Source organism: Hyperolius riggenbachi, chromosome 3 (assembly GCF_040937935.1).
Source record: "Hyperolius riggenbachi isolate aHypRig1 chromosome 3, aHypRig1.pri, whole genome shotgun sequence".
Taxonomy (NCBI): domain Eukaryota; kingdom Metazoa; phylum Chordata; class Amphibia; order Anura; family Hyperoliidae; genus Hyperolius; species Hyperolius riggenbachi.
In genome coordinates, this window is record NC_090648.1 from 233413630 (window position 1) to 233429882 (window position 16253).

Sequence of the window (16253 nt, forward strand, 5' to 3'; positions counted from 1 at the left end):
CGGATCCGGATTCTTAAAGAGTACAACCTGTATAAAAAAAAAAAAAAATGTTGGGGTCTGGGAGGTCAGCAGAAGGGGGACCTGTGGAATCAGGCCCTCTGCTGTTTAGCACTCACCTCCACCTCCGACATGCTGCCAACATCTCCGGATCCGGATCCAGCTGTGCTGCTCCACTCCAAAATGCTTGCCCATGTGTCCCCAGCCAATATCGCCGCAAAAATCCGCATAGGAAGTGGGGTAGAACATCCGGATTTTTTGCCAGTGTGTTGTGCGCTCTCCGGTTCTCATTGGTTTCCATTGGCCGGATGGTGCAGTCCGGCTCCGCCCCGGATACGGCTGCCGGAGGAGCCGGACCAAAAAATAGCGCATGTTGGAACGGACACCGGAGTCCGGATCCGGTCCGGCTCCGGTCCGGACGAAACGGACACATGTGAACCCTGGCATAGACTTACATTGCTATGCCGTGCGTCCGTTTCGTCCGGCCAGCATGCGGTGCGGCTCCGGCACGGCCATTCCGGATAGCCACCGCTAATGTGAACCGGGCCTTAGGGTTATTTGTTGTATGCTGGGCACTTTATCTTTCTGCCCTTTAATGGTCAATATTAGCTTTGCAGTCATTTAAATAACACCTTATTTAAAGCAAACATGAAGTTAAAATAAACTTATGAGATGATTTGTATGTGTAGGACAGCTAAGGAGTAGAACATTAGTAGCACAGATATGAGTCTCATTTTATTTTCCAGTACAGGAAGAGTTAAGAAACTTCACTTGTCATTACCCCGTTATTTTATTTATTCTGTTGCTCCACAGCAAATGCAAGTGGCTGATTGTTACTATCCAAATTATTGAAGACATGAATAAAACTACATATTAAATATGGTTGGCAAGCTGAAGAAGGCAGAAACAAGATCAGGAAAGATAAACATTCCATTCTTCTTGGATTGCTAACCTTTGACTTGCTTGAAGCATGTTACCATATTGGTGTTAATATCGCAAAATCCCTGATTACTAAATGAACCATAACATAAATGACCTGAGCCCTTTCAGCCCATGCAGCTGTATAAACCAGGTTTAGCAAAAGAGAGCTCTGCTATGCATTGTCTTGCCTGAAAGTAGAAACGCACCAGTTCTGAAACATGCCTGAAGAAAAAACGTATTTCCGAAAGCTTGCAGAAAACTCTTGTACAGTTAGTCATTAAATGTATCATCTAAACAACTGTTATGTCTTTGGACATGCCTCCACCAACCACCCTTTTTTGTCCTTATACAGTCCACCTTCTTTCTGGTGCCTCTGACATTTTCTAAAGCACAGTTATATAGTAAGCCTAGATAAATGCTGAAAATAAATAATTTAACTTGATGTGCTGAAAAGCTCCATAAGTATGCAGTTTATTACTGACTTTTTTTGTGCAGGTTCTTTGGTTCGGTTTGGGAGGTATGTTGTCTTATATGCAACTACAGCCAGTACAGTGCCTTTGTTGCAATTATAGCTGGGAATGCTGTAGGTGAGTTTCTGGGGCACTGCTCAAGAGCAAGAATGGCATTGTAAATCACTTGCAGGGGGGGATTCGCTAATTTGATAAAGTAAAGGAAAGCGATGTGTATTTGTTTCCCTTGCTAAATCCTCTTAACAGGAGTGAAGTACAAGCCTGTGAGTACTGTGCTTTCCATAGAATACACTTTAATTCTTAAACATATGTTTAAGGAAACCTTTAGTGTTGGGTACGTGAAGGCTGCCATCAATCTTATTTATAAAAATGACGTTTTCACATCTGCCTTGCTGATTGTTTGGCATCCAGTAGATTGGGTCTCACCCCCTGAACAAAGCATGCAGCCAGTACAGTCAGAACACCTGATCTGCATCTGCACTGGTTTTGCGTCTGCAAGAACGAGACAAGTGATCAGTGCAGCAGCACCACTTAACAAAGGACTGTCACACCGTCCGAAACTGCATTTGTTTGTTGGTACCTGACAGCAATGTGACACCAGCCCTTCCACTGGGTGATCACTCCATTGCATGGCAGCAATAGCTAAATACTAGACCTATAATTACATCTACAAATGGTTTTGGATGTTGGCTTATACTTTGTTCAGGCCTTCATGTGAATAAAGCCTCGAAGAGAAAAGTCTTCTTCCAGTGCTGGTCATTTGTGGTTTTCTCTTGAAGATTGGGAGTCTGCCTTTGTTGGACAGACTAGACCATAGCATGGATTGAACAGTGATCAGAGGTGTGCCTTCCAACATGGACAATACAGTAGCAGCCATGGCACGATCATTTCTTACAAGTGGATGACAACCTTTGTATGCCTCTCGCTTCAGGTTTCCTTTGATATATGTTCTGATATCTGTGCACAAATGGCATTAAGTTCAGAAGTCTCTGAACGTGCTGTATTAAAGGCAAAATGGTTTTGCCTTTGCTGATTATATCCTCTTTCACTAGCTGCTTCCTACACAGACAGCTCAGATGATGAGACCTCACCGCGGGACAAGCAGCAGAAGAATTCCAAAGGTAACAGTGACTTCTGTGTGAAGAACATCAAGCAGGCCGAATTTGGACGACGGGAGATCGAAATCGCAGAGCAAGGTAATTCCTCATTGTGATAATGTAAAATATATCTCCTGAAAGTATTGAATTTTGTACACCATTGTTAGTTAATGAAAGTCAAAAAGGCTCCTGCCTATAAACAATACCTCTGTCAATCGGAGGAATGTCACAGTACATGCAGTCTATAACTTGTGAAGAAATGGTATTTGCAGTGCCAGGATTAATTTACACCATTGTCTCTTATTTTGGGTTTTAGGACTGACCCAGTCTAATGCTTAGGCTGCTGATCCACATATGGCACTGACTTTCTCACATTTACTTGATAATTAATTCTCTGTAGACTCCCATTAGCCACCTTGGGAGCTTATACATCTAGTCTTGTATTGTAGAAGTGAGGTATCTGATTTGTAAAAGTATGAGCAGTTTAATGTGAACATATGTTAGATTCTAAATCTAAAAACATCCTAGAACCAATGTCTGGCATGCCTCACTTTAAAAACTGACCCCACAATGTGTAATGTTTTTGAAATTACACTTACTGGTAAAGTGGTAGTGTACTTCTTCTCACCTTCTCTTAAAATAACATATAGATAAGGCTTTAATCGATATCGGTGATGTAGTACATTTCTGTTACTGATTTTGCTTCAACTCCCACATACAGTATTATCTATTTCTTTTTTTTCTTTTTTTCTTTTGTTACACAAATTACTCAGCAGCAGCTCATTCTCCACACACTAGTTTTTACAAATGTTATCCATTTTTCAGTAGAGGGCAAGTTATGAGTGTACAGTTGAGCTTATACTCTACATGCTGGCGGTCAGAAAGAAGTACTACCTCTTTAACCTCTTAAGGACCACATGTTTATACCCCCCAGTGACCAGGCGAATTTTTTTTTTTTTTTTTTTTTTTTTTTTTTTTTTACAATTCAGCACTTTGCAACTTTAACAGTTTATAGCTTTGCCATAAACGTAGCACCCAAATTAATCTTACCTCCTCTTCTTCCCACTGGTGGAGCTTTCTTTTGGTAGTCTCCGATTGCTGCTGCAATCTTTATTTTTATTTATTTTTTTCAATAAGATTATCCTTTTTATAACCTTCCCCTCCCAATTAGCCCTAGACTGCGATGCATACACTACATTTCCCATATGGGATTACATTGTTATGCTGGGTACATACTATGAGATTTTCTGGCCGATTTACTGTCAGATCGATTATTTCCAACATGTCCGATTTGCTTTCTGATCGATTTCCGAGCATTTTCTGATTGCATTCTGTTCATTTTAATAGGAAGTCGATCGGAAAATGCTCGGAAATCGATCGGAAAGCAAATCGAACATGTTGGAAATAATTGATCTGACAGTAAATCGGCCAGAGAATCTGTGTGTACCCAGCATTAGCCATTGGGAGGGATAGTTCGGTGACAAGGTTGTCCCCTGTACGGCGCTGCTCTTGATAAGTGCTGTACACCCATGTATTTGCTTTTTTTTGTTACATTACAGCCTGCCAGCACCGATCGTGGCTGGCAGGCTGATAACGGAGCCCCGCTTTGTTTACTCGCAGGGAAAGTGCGCGCTAACCCAGCCTCCAGGACTTTGACGCCAGTCAGTGTTAGGCGGTCCTGTGCGTGCCACTCTCCCACTGCCAATCGGCTTTAGGCGGTCGAGAGAGGGTTAAAGTGGGTTAGTATTTGTTTCTTTTCACACAGTACCTGCTTTTAGATTCTTAAAACAATAATAGCTAGAATAGAGTCTCTGAAACTTAAGACACCTTGTGCATTGTTTATAGAAAGTGATATCAGAAGCTGGCAAGTAAGGCTGTAGGTTATGTTGTCGTCATTTTTTATAATAATTCAGATTGGCCCTATAGAACCAGTAGAGTTTGTGAAAGAGCTGCTACTAATTCCATTTTTAAATAGTATTCCATAGCTTCACAGAAAATGAGCTATCCCAGGTGAATGGAATGCCTTCCTGAGGCATATTAAGTTACTTGTTTTTCTAGGCTATTCAGATGTCTTGTTGCTATTTCTTTACAAACACTTGATTTCATGTGCAGAGTACAACATTATCCAACACCTATTCACTTTACAGCCTTTATAGATTAAAAAGAATGATAACTCCTGCAATTCTATCTTTAAACACCGCCCACTTTTATTGGACTAAAGATTGTGATCCTCCACATTCTGTTTTATTGAAGATTACGTTAGGTGAAAATTACATTCTATCTAAATGATGGGTGGGGAGGGGTCACAGAGTTAAAAACTTACCTGTCTGGGTTTTATCCCTCCAGGCAGGTGATTGCTTGTTGAGGCTCTGGCCATGCCCACCTGTGTGGCCGCGGCCCACCCCAGCTTGGCAGCCCGCGGCCTGATTGGTGGCTGCCAAGCTGGGGGCAGGTTGCAAAGTGCTTTGGCAGTCTCTGGAAACATGGCTGCACTGCCAAGGAAGGAGGCAGAGCGCCAAATGTGCCCTAAAGACATCAGGACAGGTATGTGTTTAACACCACGCCTCACAGTCTGTCATTAACAGGCTCTGTCATTTTTCCCTCAGGTACTCTTTACTACATACACTAATATTTCTTAAAGCATACTTGAAGTGCAAAAAAAAAAAAAAAAAAAATTCGATGCCTCAGTAGCTGGAAGCCTCTGGATAGTCCAGAGACTTCCCGGATCATTCCATAGTCCACAGATCCGGGTTAGAGTCTCTCTAAACCTTTTCAAACTGGGCATGCGTGAGTAAGGTCTGTGCATGCCCAGTAGAATGCTGCGCCTCATGCACAGTGGAAAAAGAGCCTGTGCACAAGTGGCTTTGTTTAATTGGCCCTTGCAGACTATCATGCTCATCATGACTGTTAACATGCTCATCCAGGAAGCCTCTGGTCCACCCAGAGGCTTCAAAATACTGAGGTAAGGATCTAACTTTTTATCACCCCTTCCCATTACAGGTTTGCTGCAAGATGTGCAGTAAATTACATTTGAAATGTTTCAAACTTTGAAAAACCTTGAAAGCCCTGATGTCTATGTATATTCGGCCTAAGATTGGGCAGAGGGTGGCATTGTGGTTCATGTCTGCGTGGGTTTCCTCATGGCACTCTGGTTTCCTCCCACATCCCAAAAGCATACAGATAAGTTGATTGGCTTCCTTCTAAAATGACATACACTACACAATATAGACATGACTATGGTAGGGATTAGATTGTGAGCCTCTCTGAGGGACAGACCATGTACTCTGTACAGCACCGCAGAAGATGTCAGCCCCATATAAATACTAAATAATAATAATTGCAATCAAACACCAGAGTCTTTGCTGACTGCTGAGCGTGTGGTGTTTGGTTAATGGACAAGGCTTAGGTCTGAGCTGCAGAAGTTTTATTTTAGGGAGTTTGAGGTTGTGAGCCCCGGCTTTCATGTTTTTTTTTTTCTGCCATTTCTGTTCCTTTGGGCTTTTGTCTATCCAGAAATGCCAGCACTGATGGCTTTACGCAAGAGAGCCCAAGGAGAAAAGCCACTGGCTGGAGCAAAGATTGTTGGCTGCACTCATATAACAGCACAGACTGCGGTGAGCATCATTTGTTTATTTATTTATATGCTTATAACAGTCCTTGTACAGAGCATATAGAATTGTAATAAGTATATATAAGCTTGGGTTATGGCTAAGTGTATGGTCAGCATCCATGTAATAACAGCACCTGGAAAAAAGGGTGCATGGCAGTGATGGCATTGACGCTAGTAGAATATTGTTAAAATTATGGATAGTCTAGCTTATATAAAATATCTGTCAATGGTAAAATATCTGTAAACTTTACTAATTTTACTATGATTTAACCTAACCCTACTTTCAGACTTAACCCCTCCTCTACCGATACCTAACCCTTAACCCCTCCTCTACCGATACCTAACCCTTAACCCCTCCTCTACCGATACCTAACCCTTAACCCCTCCTCTACCGATACCTAACCTTTAACCCCCCTCTACTGATACCTAACCCTTAACCCCCCCCCCCACATGATGCCTAATCCTTAACCCCCTCTACCGATACTTAACCCCCACCCCGCCGATATCTAACCCTTCTCCCACAAATTTGAGTAGGCTGGCTGGCTGACATCTTTGTATAGTGCCTTGCCAAAGGAAACAAGGAGAAGATGGAGTAGTCTAAAACTTGTCAGTAAGTGACTCAGAGCGGTCAGATTAGTAAAAACCAACCCTAGTTGACAACGCTATAGGAAATAAATTACAGTGCATTTTAACATTGTGAAAATGTACATTTTACAATGCATATGTCAATGCTGCCCAAATCATTTGGCATATTATTGCTTGTCTATACTACCTAGCCTTTTTCGCTGGATAAATATAGACTTCTGGTTAATGACACCGTGAGATGAGAACTGCTAGGAAGTCCTGAATACAAATCTGTATACTGTTGCTATGGATTCCAGCATTTTGTTTTCTGTTTTAATCTGCAGTCTCTGCTAAAGGAAATCTACAATAGGATGTTATTCCTCTCACTTCAGGTTTACTTTATTATATATACCACTAAAATATGAACTTGTAGCTGTGTACACTGAGCCGTAATAGTTGCCCAAAATTACCAGCCTGACACTTAGATTAAACAAAAGCTGAATTCTTGCAAAGTTATGTTTATTTTGAATTATGTGAAAAGTTTGAAAGTTCCAAGTCTGACAAAATGGTATTTCAGTAGAATGGAAAATCATTCTATGTAGGCAGCTGTTTGAAACATCAGTTTATTCAGCCCTGGGTGGGTATCATAAATGATTATTACTGGGCGTAAGTTGACTACTGTTAAGACACAAGACAAGACTACTGTAAAAATGTTAATGTGATTAGCAAGTCTAACATTAAGTGAGGGCTCTTTTCCAATAGCAGTCGCAAAAGAAAATCACAAATGTAAGCAATTGCGATTTTTCATCAATTTTGTTTTGCTATTTTGCATTTAACATTCAACACTGAAACACAATCACTTCAAAAATCTCTCCAAAAAGTGATTGCGATTTCCAGAAAATCGAATTGCTATAGTGGAAAATACTTTTTTATCATTCCTATGTTAAAGTAGCTAACAATTTTTGTTTTTAAGTGAAAAAGGGCCCTAAGAGAAAGGACCCTAAGAGAATGTGTAGCCGACCATATTTTAAGTGCAGGCTTGCAACTGTTGGCATCTGGCATCTTTGCAGTTTAAGTACTTATCAATTGGCAAGCCACGCTGTATTGAGTGTTACTCATTCCCATAACTTTGCTTTCTCAAGGTTCTAATTGAGACGCTGGGTGCGCTTGGAGCTCAGTGCAGGTGGGCTGCCTGTAACATTTATTCTACTCTTAATGAAGTGGCTGCTGCTCTGGCTGAGAGTGGTAAGTGATGCTGAAGCAATATTATACTGTCACAGTACAGGATTTCTGCAGATGACCATAAGGCACTTGTCTCTGTTTTCTGCACAAGTTTTTCTGCATGCATTTTCTGCACACCGTGTTTGTATGGAGAAAAAGCACACTTTTTTTCACAGCAGTTACTAAAATTAATAGAGAAAACTGACAAAATGTGCAGAATTATCCTGTTGAATTTTAGTTTTTCTTTCTGCACATAAAATTTGCATTCATGTGACCTAACCCATTAATTAACATGAGTTCTCAGTTTAAGTTTTTCTGGGCAGAAAATGCGCACAAAAAGTGTACCCCCCACCTCACCTTAAACAGACAGTAACGACAGAAGGGGGAGCCCTATCTCTGCCAGCAAGAATTAGAGAGATCAACTGAACTTTCCATTTTATCAGATTTACCATTGATTTTCAATGAGATGGAAAAAAATCTGAGTTGATGCAGGATTATGCACATTTTTTATGCAGCTTGAAAATGCACCAAACAAATCCTGCAAAGGTGGAATTAGATTTGTCCATTTTCAAGCTGCATTCATTTGCATATACAATTTGCATAAATCTGCATTAACTTGGCATTATATGCATTTCGGTGACCATCCCTATTGATCTCATTTTAAAGTGCATGTAAGGCCAGGAGCCTATGATCTGCTTTGCATGCCTGGAATGTTTAAGTGCTTAGTAGGAGACTGTGATGTGTATTTTGTAGATACTGATGCAAGCATTTTTCAATGTCTGTGCTTTTATAGACATAAACAGAAGTAAGCAGGCTAAAATATTTGGCCTTTATCTTAAACTGTAGGGATTGTTTTTGTCTTTTTTTGTTTTCTCAACAAAAAACTAAATTCACTGTAAACAAAATGCATTGAATAAAAGGAAGCGGAGTAAACAAACGTGAGTTTAAAGCCCAACTAAACCCTAAAATGAGCAGTGTAAATTCTGAAAGCAACCATGTTAAGTGTACAGTGGGCTGCAAAAGTTTAGGCAACGTTAATTGTCATGATTTTCTTGTATAAATTGTTGGTTGTTACGATAAAAAATGTCAGTTATATATATATCATATAGGAGACCCACACAGTAATATTAGAGAAGTCAAATGAAGGTTATTGAATTTACAGAAAGTGTGCAATAATTGTTTAGAGACTCTGTAACACAATTTTCAGCCTTATTTCTTCTATCCTATAATGTCTTATACATGTTCTAATGTGGTCTGGATTACTGCAGCCTTTTCTAGTTGCTCTGTCTCTGTAATAGATCTAAACTTCTTTTCTTGTCAAGCCTTGTCGAGCCTAAAAGGAATGCACGGTCTCTGCTGTGATAGGGAAAAGTTATACACGCCCCCTGCAGGCTCTCCTGTGTGTGTGAGTCACAGGCAATGTCTCTGCTCACAGCCAACGTCTCTGCAAGGCTGGTGGAGCGGAGACATTTCAAACAGCTGTAAGTGCAGAGCTCAGACAACCAGCTAAGGCAACACATGGGAGTAACATTCCAGCAATCAAGTCACATATGAGAGGAGCCTCTGCAAACAGGCGCCTGCTCTCATGATGTATTTCCTTTTATTTTCCTTTGGTGGCCATCTTCATTGTTTACAAAAACAATGAATAAAACAGTGATATTATCACCAGGAAAGCAGCAGGAGTGGCGAAAATGTCAGAGGGGGCTAGGAGACGACCACAAACAGGCTTGTACGTTTATTTATGTAAGGTTTTCACAGTACAGATTCTCTTTGAATAAAATTAGGCAGGTGCATACATTTGGGCACTGTTATTTCGATTCCAAAACGTTTAGAACTAATTATTGGAACTCAAGTTGGCTTGGTAAGCTCAGTGACCCCTGACCTACATACACAGGTGAATCCAATTGTGAGAGAGTATTTAAGGGGGTCAATTGTAAGTTTCCCTCCTCTTTTAAATTTCTCTGAAGAGTAGCAACATTGGGGTCTCAAAACAACTCTCAAATGACCTGAAGACAAAGATTGTTCACTATCATGGTTTAGGGGAAGGATACTTAAAGCTGTCTCAGATTTCAGCTGTCTGTTTCCACAGTTAGGAACATATTGAGAAAAGTGGAAGACCACAGGCTCAGTTCAAGTTAAGGCTTGAAGTGACAGACCAAGAAAAATCTCAGATAAACAGAAGCGACAAATGGTGAGAACAGTCAGATTCAACTCACAGACCAGCACGAAAGACCTACAACATCATTTTGCTGCAGATGTAGTCACTGCATCGTTCAACCATTCGGCGCACTTTAGACAAGCAGATGCTATAGGCAGAGGAAGCCTTTTCTCCGCCCACAGCACAAACCGAGCCGCTTGAGGTATACTAAAGTACATTTGGACAAGCCAGCTTTATTTTGGAATAAGGTGCTGTAGACTGCTGAAACTAAAATTTAGTTATTTGGGCATAACAAGGGGCGTTGTGCATGGAGGAAAAACACAGCTTATCAAGAAAAGAACACCTGCTACCTACAGTAAAATATGGTGGTGGTTCCATCATGCTGTAGGGCTGTGTGGCCAGTGCAGGGACTGGGAATCTTGTCAAAGTTGAGGGACGCATGGATTCCACTCAATATCAGCAGATTCTGGAGACCAGTGTCCAGTAATCGGTGACAAAGCTGAAGCTGCGCCCGGGCTGAATCTGTCAACAAGACAACGACCCTAAACACTGCTCAAAATCCACTAAGGCATTCATGCAGAGGAACAAGTACACTATTCTGGAATGGCCATCTCAGTCCCCAGACCCGAATATAATTGAAAATCTGTGGTGTTAGTTAGAGAGAGCTGTCCATGCTCGGAAGCTATCAAACCTGTATGAACTAGAGATGTGTTGTAAAGAGGAATGGTCCAAAATACCTTCAACCAGAATCCAGACTCTCATTGGAACCTACAGGAAGCGTTTAGAGCCTATAATTTCTGCAAAAGGAGGGTGTACTAAATATTGATTTCATTTCTTTTTTGCCTAATTTTGTTTAAACAATGATTGCACACTTTCTGTAAATCCAATAAACTTCATTTCAATTCTCAAATATCACTGTGTGTGTCTCCTATATGATATATTTAACTGACTTTTTTATCGTAACGATAAAAAAGGCAACGATTTATACAGGAAAATCATGACTATTAACCTTGCCCAAACTTTCGCAACCCACTGTATATTTTAAGTATTCCCTTTCAAAGTAAACTAATCTGTTTCATAAAGCCATTATATGCTTGCCTGCAGCTGTGCATGTATCTATACATATTACAGACCTCTAAAACCTTTGTAGTATCTTTTAGCAGGCTGAGGTGAATCATTGGTCATGGAGAACACTTGAAGCAGTTTCACAAAAATTGTGTTAAACTATGGATGTTAATGCAAATTTGCAGTGAACCATTTCATGAATTGCATTGAAGCCAGTGGCGCCAACTTGAGTGATTAATGGCAAAGCACTCTTGCTATGGTTGCCAGGTATGATATGGAGAATATTGGCAACAAGGGGGAAAGAAAAATTCAAAAAGACCTTGTCACTGATGGCATGCCTCCATTTTAAGAGATCTCATGGTCAGTGTAATAACCAGTGGGAAGCCTGGTAGGCCAGGCCTTGCTATGCTGTTGAATTGCAAACCCCAGCCTTAACCAATTAGGGACCGACGCAGTACAAATCTATGTCGGGCAGGTGGCGCTGCGGTTCTGACCGGACGTAAGCTCTACGTCCCATTCACCGCGCGCCCCCGCCCGTTCCTGCCGCTCTCTCCGCTTTCTACCCGCTGCAATGTGCTTCCCTGCCGCCTCTATGATGGCAGAGCACTGTGAGCCGGGCAGGAGCCGTTTTCATTGGCTCCTGGCCCTGTCATTACTGTAAGCCAATCCCATTGGCTTACATTGAGTGACAGGGTCTGGAGCCAATAAGTGGCTCCTGACCGGCGCACAGCACTCTGCCGTCATAGAGACGGCAGAGAGAGCAGCCTGCGGCGGGGAGAGAGCTGCGTGACCGGCGGGAGTGACGGATTATTGTGGCGATTTGTCGGTATGCGGTGTTTTAGCGTACCAGCAGCCTCTGGTCCTAAACCACCCTGACGTTCTATTTAAATTGCCAGGGTGGCGGCGGCAGGGTTTTTTTACATGCTATTTTTTTTTTCTTTTCATGCTGCCAACTGAAAGTTGGCAGCATGATAGCCCACTAGAGGGGAGCACAAGGTGCGCCCTTCTGATCGCTTTCGGCGATCACAAGTAACAAGAAATCCCGCGGAGAGCGGGATTTCTTGTTAGGCTTACCCCGTCGCCATGGCGACGATCGGGCTGACGTCATGGACGTCAGCCGACGTCCTGACGTCAGATGCCTCAGATCCAGCCCTTTGCGCTGCCCGAAAGTGTTTAGTCCGGGCAGCGCAGGGCTCTGGCGGAGGGGGGGGAGGGCTCTTCCGCCGCTGCGTGCGGGCGATCGCCGCTGAGCGGCGGCGATCGAAGGCCACACACAGCTGGCGAAGTGCTAACTGCGTGTGGCACAATTTGTTTGAAGCAAATCGGCCCAGCAGGGCCAGAGATCAGAATCAGAATCCTTTTATTCGCCAGGCACGACAAAGTCATGCTCGGAATTAGGTTTGGCACAAGCAATTTAACAGAGTAGAGATAAAAAGTATAGATAAGAGTATAGATAACAGGGGCATAAAATGCAGAAGGGCATAAATACAAAAAACAAAGCATAATACAAGCAAAAAAAAAAAAAAAAAAAAAGCAAGCAAAATAAAGGGCGGCAAGGGGCAGTTCAGAATGCAGTGGTGGAGGGGATGGAATGACCTACAGGGAGTTCAGGAGGGTGACAGCTGAGGGAAAGAATGAGTTCCTGTGCCTTGAAGTTTTGGTGGCGATGGACCGACACCTACGGCCTAACGGGAGTCTGCAGAAGAACCGCTGGCCCGGGTGAGAGGGGTCGCCGGCAATCCTCAGTGCTCTTGAGCATAGCCTGGCGTTGTGGAGGTGGACAAGCGAAGGAAGAGGTCTGCAGATGATTCTCTCTGCTGATCTAATGACCCTCTGAAGTTTGTATCTGTCCCGAGTGGAGGATCCAGCGTACCAGACTAGGATGGAGGAGCAGAGGACGGACTCGATGGTGGCGGTGTAAAAACACGTCAGTAGCTCTTGTGCCATGCCGAACTTCTTCAATTGGCGGAGGAAGAAAAGCCTCTGCTGGGCTTTCTTCTGGGTCGCGGCTGTGTTTGCCTTCCAGCTCAGGTCTTTGGAGATGGTGGTGCCCAGAAGGCGAACGCTGGTTACTCTTTCGACCTCGGTACCGTTGATAAAGATTGGTGGGGGGGAGGGGGCATGCTTCCTGAATTCTACAATCAGCTCTACGGTTTTGGATGAGTTAAGGACCAGCCTGTTCTCCCTGCACCACTGGGAAACTCTGTCAACCTCCTGGCGGTAGGCCTGCTCATCGTGGCCAGAGGCTTTCCTGGGGTTTAGCGAGGACAGGTGGAAGAGGACGTCGGCCTCACTCACAGCTGGAGGTGGTGGGCTCAAGACTGAGATAATCTGCCCTAGGTGTGGGGTGTGCCTGTGCTGTAACTGGCTCCCCCAGTGCCTCCTGATCCTCAAACCTGCAATAAAAATTGCTGAGGTCCTTGGCTAGCTCAGTACTGGGAGTTGCATGTTGTGGGGGAGGCTTATAGTTTGTGGTAGCTTTAAGCCCCTTCCAGACAGCTCGTGTATCGTTAGATCGCAGGTTGCATCTTATCCTTTCTGCGTACTCCCTCTTTGCGGCACTCAGTTCTCGCTTCAGGTTGTTCTTTGCTGTCTTGTAGTCCTCTTTGTTGCTGGACTTGTGCGCCACCTCCTTGCACCTCCGCAGTTGCCGTAGTTGGAGAACCACGGTTTATTGTTCAGATAGACTTTGAAGGTCTTGGTTGGTAGGCAAGAGTCTTCACAGAAGCTGATGTATGAGGAGATGTTGTCCGCCCACTCGTCAAGGTTTGGAGCTTCCATGGCTTTCCAGTCAGTGCAGTCGAAGCATGCCTGAAGTTGGAGCTTGGCCTCGCTTGACCACACTTTGGTGGACTTGAGAACAGGTTTAGCTGCCTCCAGGCGCCTCCTGTAGGTGGGGATCAGGTGAATGAGAGAGTGGTCCGAGGAACCCAGCGCTGCCCTTGGTATGGCTTTGTAGGCATCCTTCAGCCCTGTGTAGCAGTGAGTGCTGGTGGAAGTGTGGAAGCTCCTGGCGGAGGTTAGCCTTATTGAAGTCGCCCAATACGATGAACAGCGAGTCAGGAAGGGTTGACTCCCATTTTGTGATGGTGTCGCTGAGGTCGCGCAGGGCATGTCTAACATCGGCATCAGGTGGTATGTACACACCAACAAAGACGTAGGAGGAGAACTCCCTGGGCGAATATTTTTCGCTACAGTTGACAATTAGAAGTTCAAGCTCGGGGGAGCACTTCCTGGCTAGTACTGATGAGTTGGGGCACAATGATTGGCTGATGTAAAAACAGATGCCACCACCCTTCTTTTTACCCGAGAGAGTGGAGTCGCGGTCTGCCCGGATGAGGCTGAAGTCTGGTAGGTGAAGGGCATTGTCTGGGATGTCATCATGCAGCCACGTTTCTGTGAAACAAAGGATTGGGGTACTTCTGCAGAGCTCAATCTTTCCACTGAGGAGGCAGAGTTCATCTAGTTTGTTCGGGAGGGAGCACACATTCGACAGCAAGACTGATGGGATGGCTAACCTGAGACCTTTCCTCTTCACTCTCACCTGGGCACCTGCCCTGCAGCCCCTCATCCGCCGAGCCGCGGGGGATGTATAGCCAGGGCCTGCAAGCTCTTGTGCATGGCTCCAGACGGTGTTGTATAGCTGCCCGCCTTCGGAGAGCGTGCTGCGTGCTTCCCATCTCAGAAGCTGCGATCTGGTGTAGGTGATGCGCTGGGGTGGCATATGGAGAGAAGCTCCGAGTGTTTGGTGAGGGGGGGGGGGGGGGGAGTAGAGGGGTGGTGGTGCCAGCAGGAGTACACGTGGGCCTCAGGGCGCACCCTAACAGTCCATAGCGTATCAGGGGGGTGTTTTCGCCTGGTAGTACGCCTGGGAAACAAGATGAGGGAACAAAACCGCAGCTCAGATATCAGACACGGCGGCTATGGACGAGCTGAGCTCGTCCATACCGCCAGGAAGGTTAAGGGGGCAGAGGCTGCTGGTACCGAAGTGGTTATAGAGAACCTGAACTTAAAATAAAAAGTCAAAATAAACATACACCGGTCATACTTACCTCCCATGTAGTCTGTTCATCAATCTTTCTCTTCTCCTGCGTCCTGTTTGTCCACTGTGATCGATGGGCTTCTCTGTCCTCCATTTAGAAAATAGCCATTACCCCATAACAGCTTCCTGGTCAGCACACTGTTAAACTGTAAGGGCCCGTTTCCACTTGTGAGGATGCGAATTTCGCATGCGGGTGTATGCGAATTTTCATGCGAATTTGCATGAAAATTCGCATGAATGACGCTGTATGCAAATTTAACCATGGCAGTGCCGGTGTGCATTTCCATTGATTTCCATGCGAATTCGCATGAAAATTCACATACCAAAGCCGCAGGCGATTTCCCTATTAAATACATTAGCGGCGATTCGCATGCATTCCACACGCAGGCGAATTCTGAGGGCTCTGCCGTGCAGAAAAATCCTGCACTGAAAAACGCTCAGGAAAACTGACAAGTGGAAACAGGCCCATCCACTTGTATTGGCTGTGCGAATCTGCATGCAGGAAACGCATGCAGATTTGCGATAGTGGAAACGGGCCCTTATATCGCCCACTTGAGCCATAGGGAAGCATGGACATTACCTTGCACATTCAGTTGTAACTGACAACAGCTGATATATACCTGACAGCAACTGGTATATTTCAGTTCTGACAAAATGTCAGAACTGTAAGGGATCACTGTAAGAAGAAAATGGTGAGATTCTGAGAGGAACTGATGGCGAGGTAAGTATGTAATAGTCATTTGCAGCTACATCATGTTTATTTTAATTTTTTTTTTTACTTCGTTCAGGTTCCCTTTAAGCATCTTTAAATTTGGTCCATAACAGACCAATGGGAATACTAGTCACAATATGCCTTTAAAAAATTCAGAGAAAAAGGCATTTTTGAGACAACAAACTTGTGTTGTACTCTTTCTTATTTCCACTTTCCACTGGTTTAATAAGCCTATTTCATCCCCTTCCTAGGTGTTCCAGTGTTCTCTTGGAAGGGAGAATCTGAAGATGACTTCTGGTGGTGTATTGACCGCTGTGTGAATGTGGAAGGATGGCAGCCTAATATGGTAAGACAGGAAGTTGTTTGCATCCAGAGATTGCTTGTTCTATTGTAGTG

At 43.9% G+C, this 16253-nt stretch overlaps 1 protein-coding gene across 9 annotated transcripts in view; it reads left to right on the plus strand.

The window, feature by feature from the left end:
• AHCYL2 (adenosylhomocysteinase like 2) overlaps positions 1 to 16253 on the plus strand; it is a 191120-nt gene that overhangs the window by 132245 nt on the left and 42622 nt on the right. For 6 of the 9 annotated variants that reach the window (XM_068275953.1, XM_068275954.1, XM_068275951.1 and 3 more), the window contains exons 3-6: positions 2441 to 2584; positions 5999 to 6099; positions 7802 to 7904; positions 16109 to 16203. In XM_068275953.1, the coding sequence (XP_068132054.1) occupies positions 2441 to 2584; positions 5999 to 6099; positions 7802 to 7904; positions 16109 to 16203 (443 nt within the window). The remainder of the gene's footprint in view (positions 1 to 2440; positions 2585 to 5998; positions 6100 to 7801; positions 7905 to 16108; positions 16204 to 16253) is intronic. The other 3 variants (XM_068275956.1, XM_068275957.1, XM_068275955.1) reach the window with 1 other exon arrangement.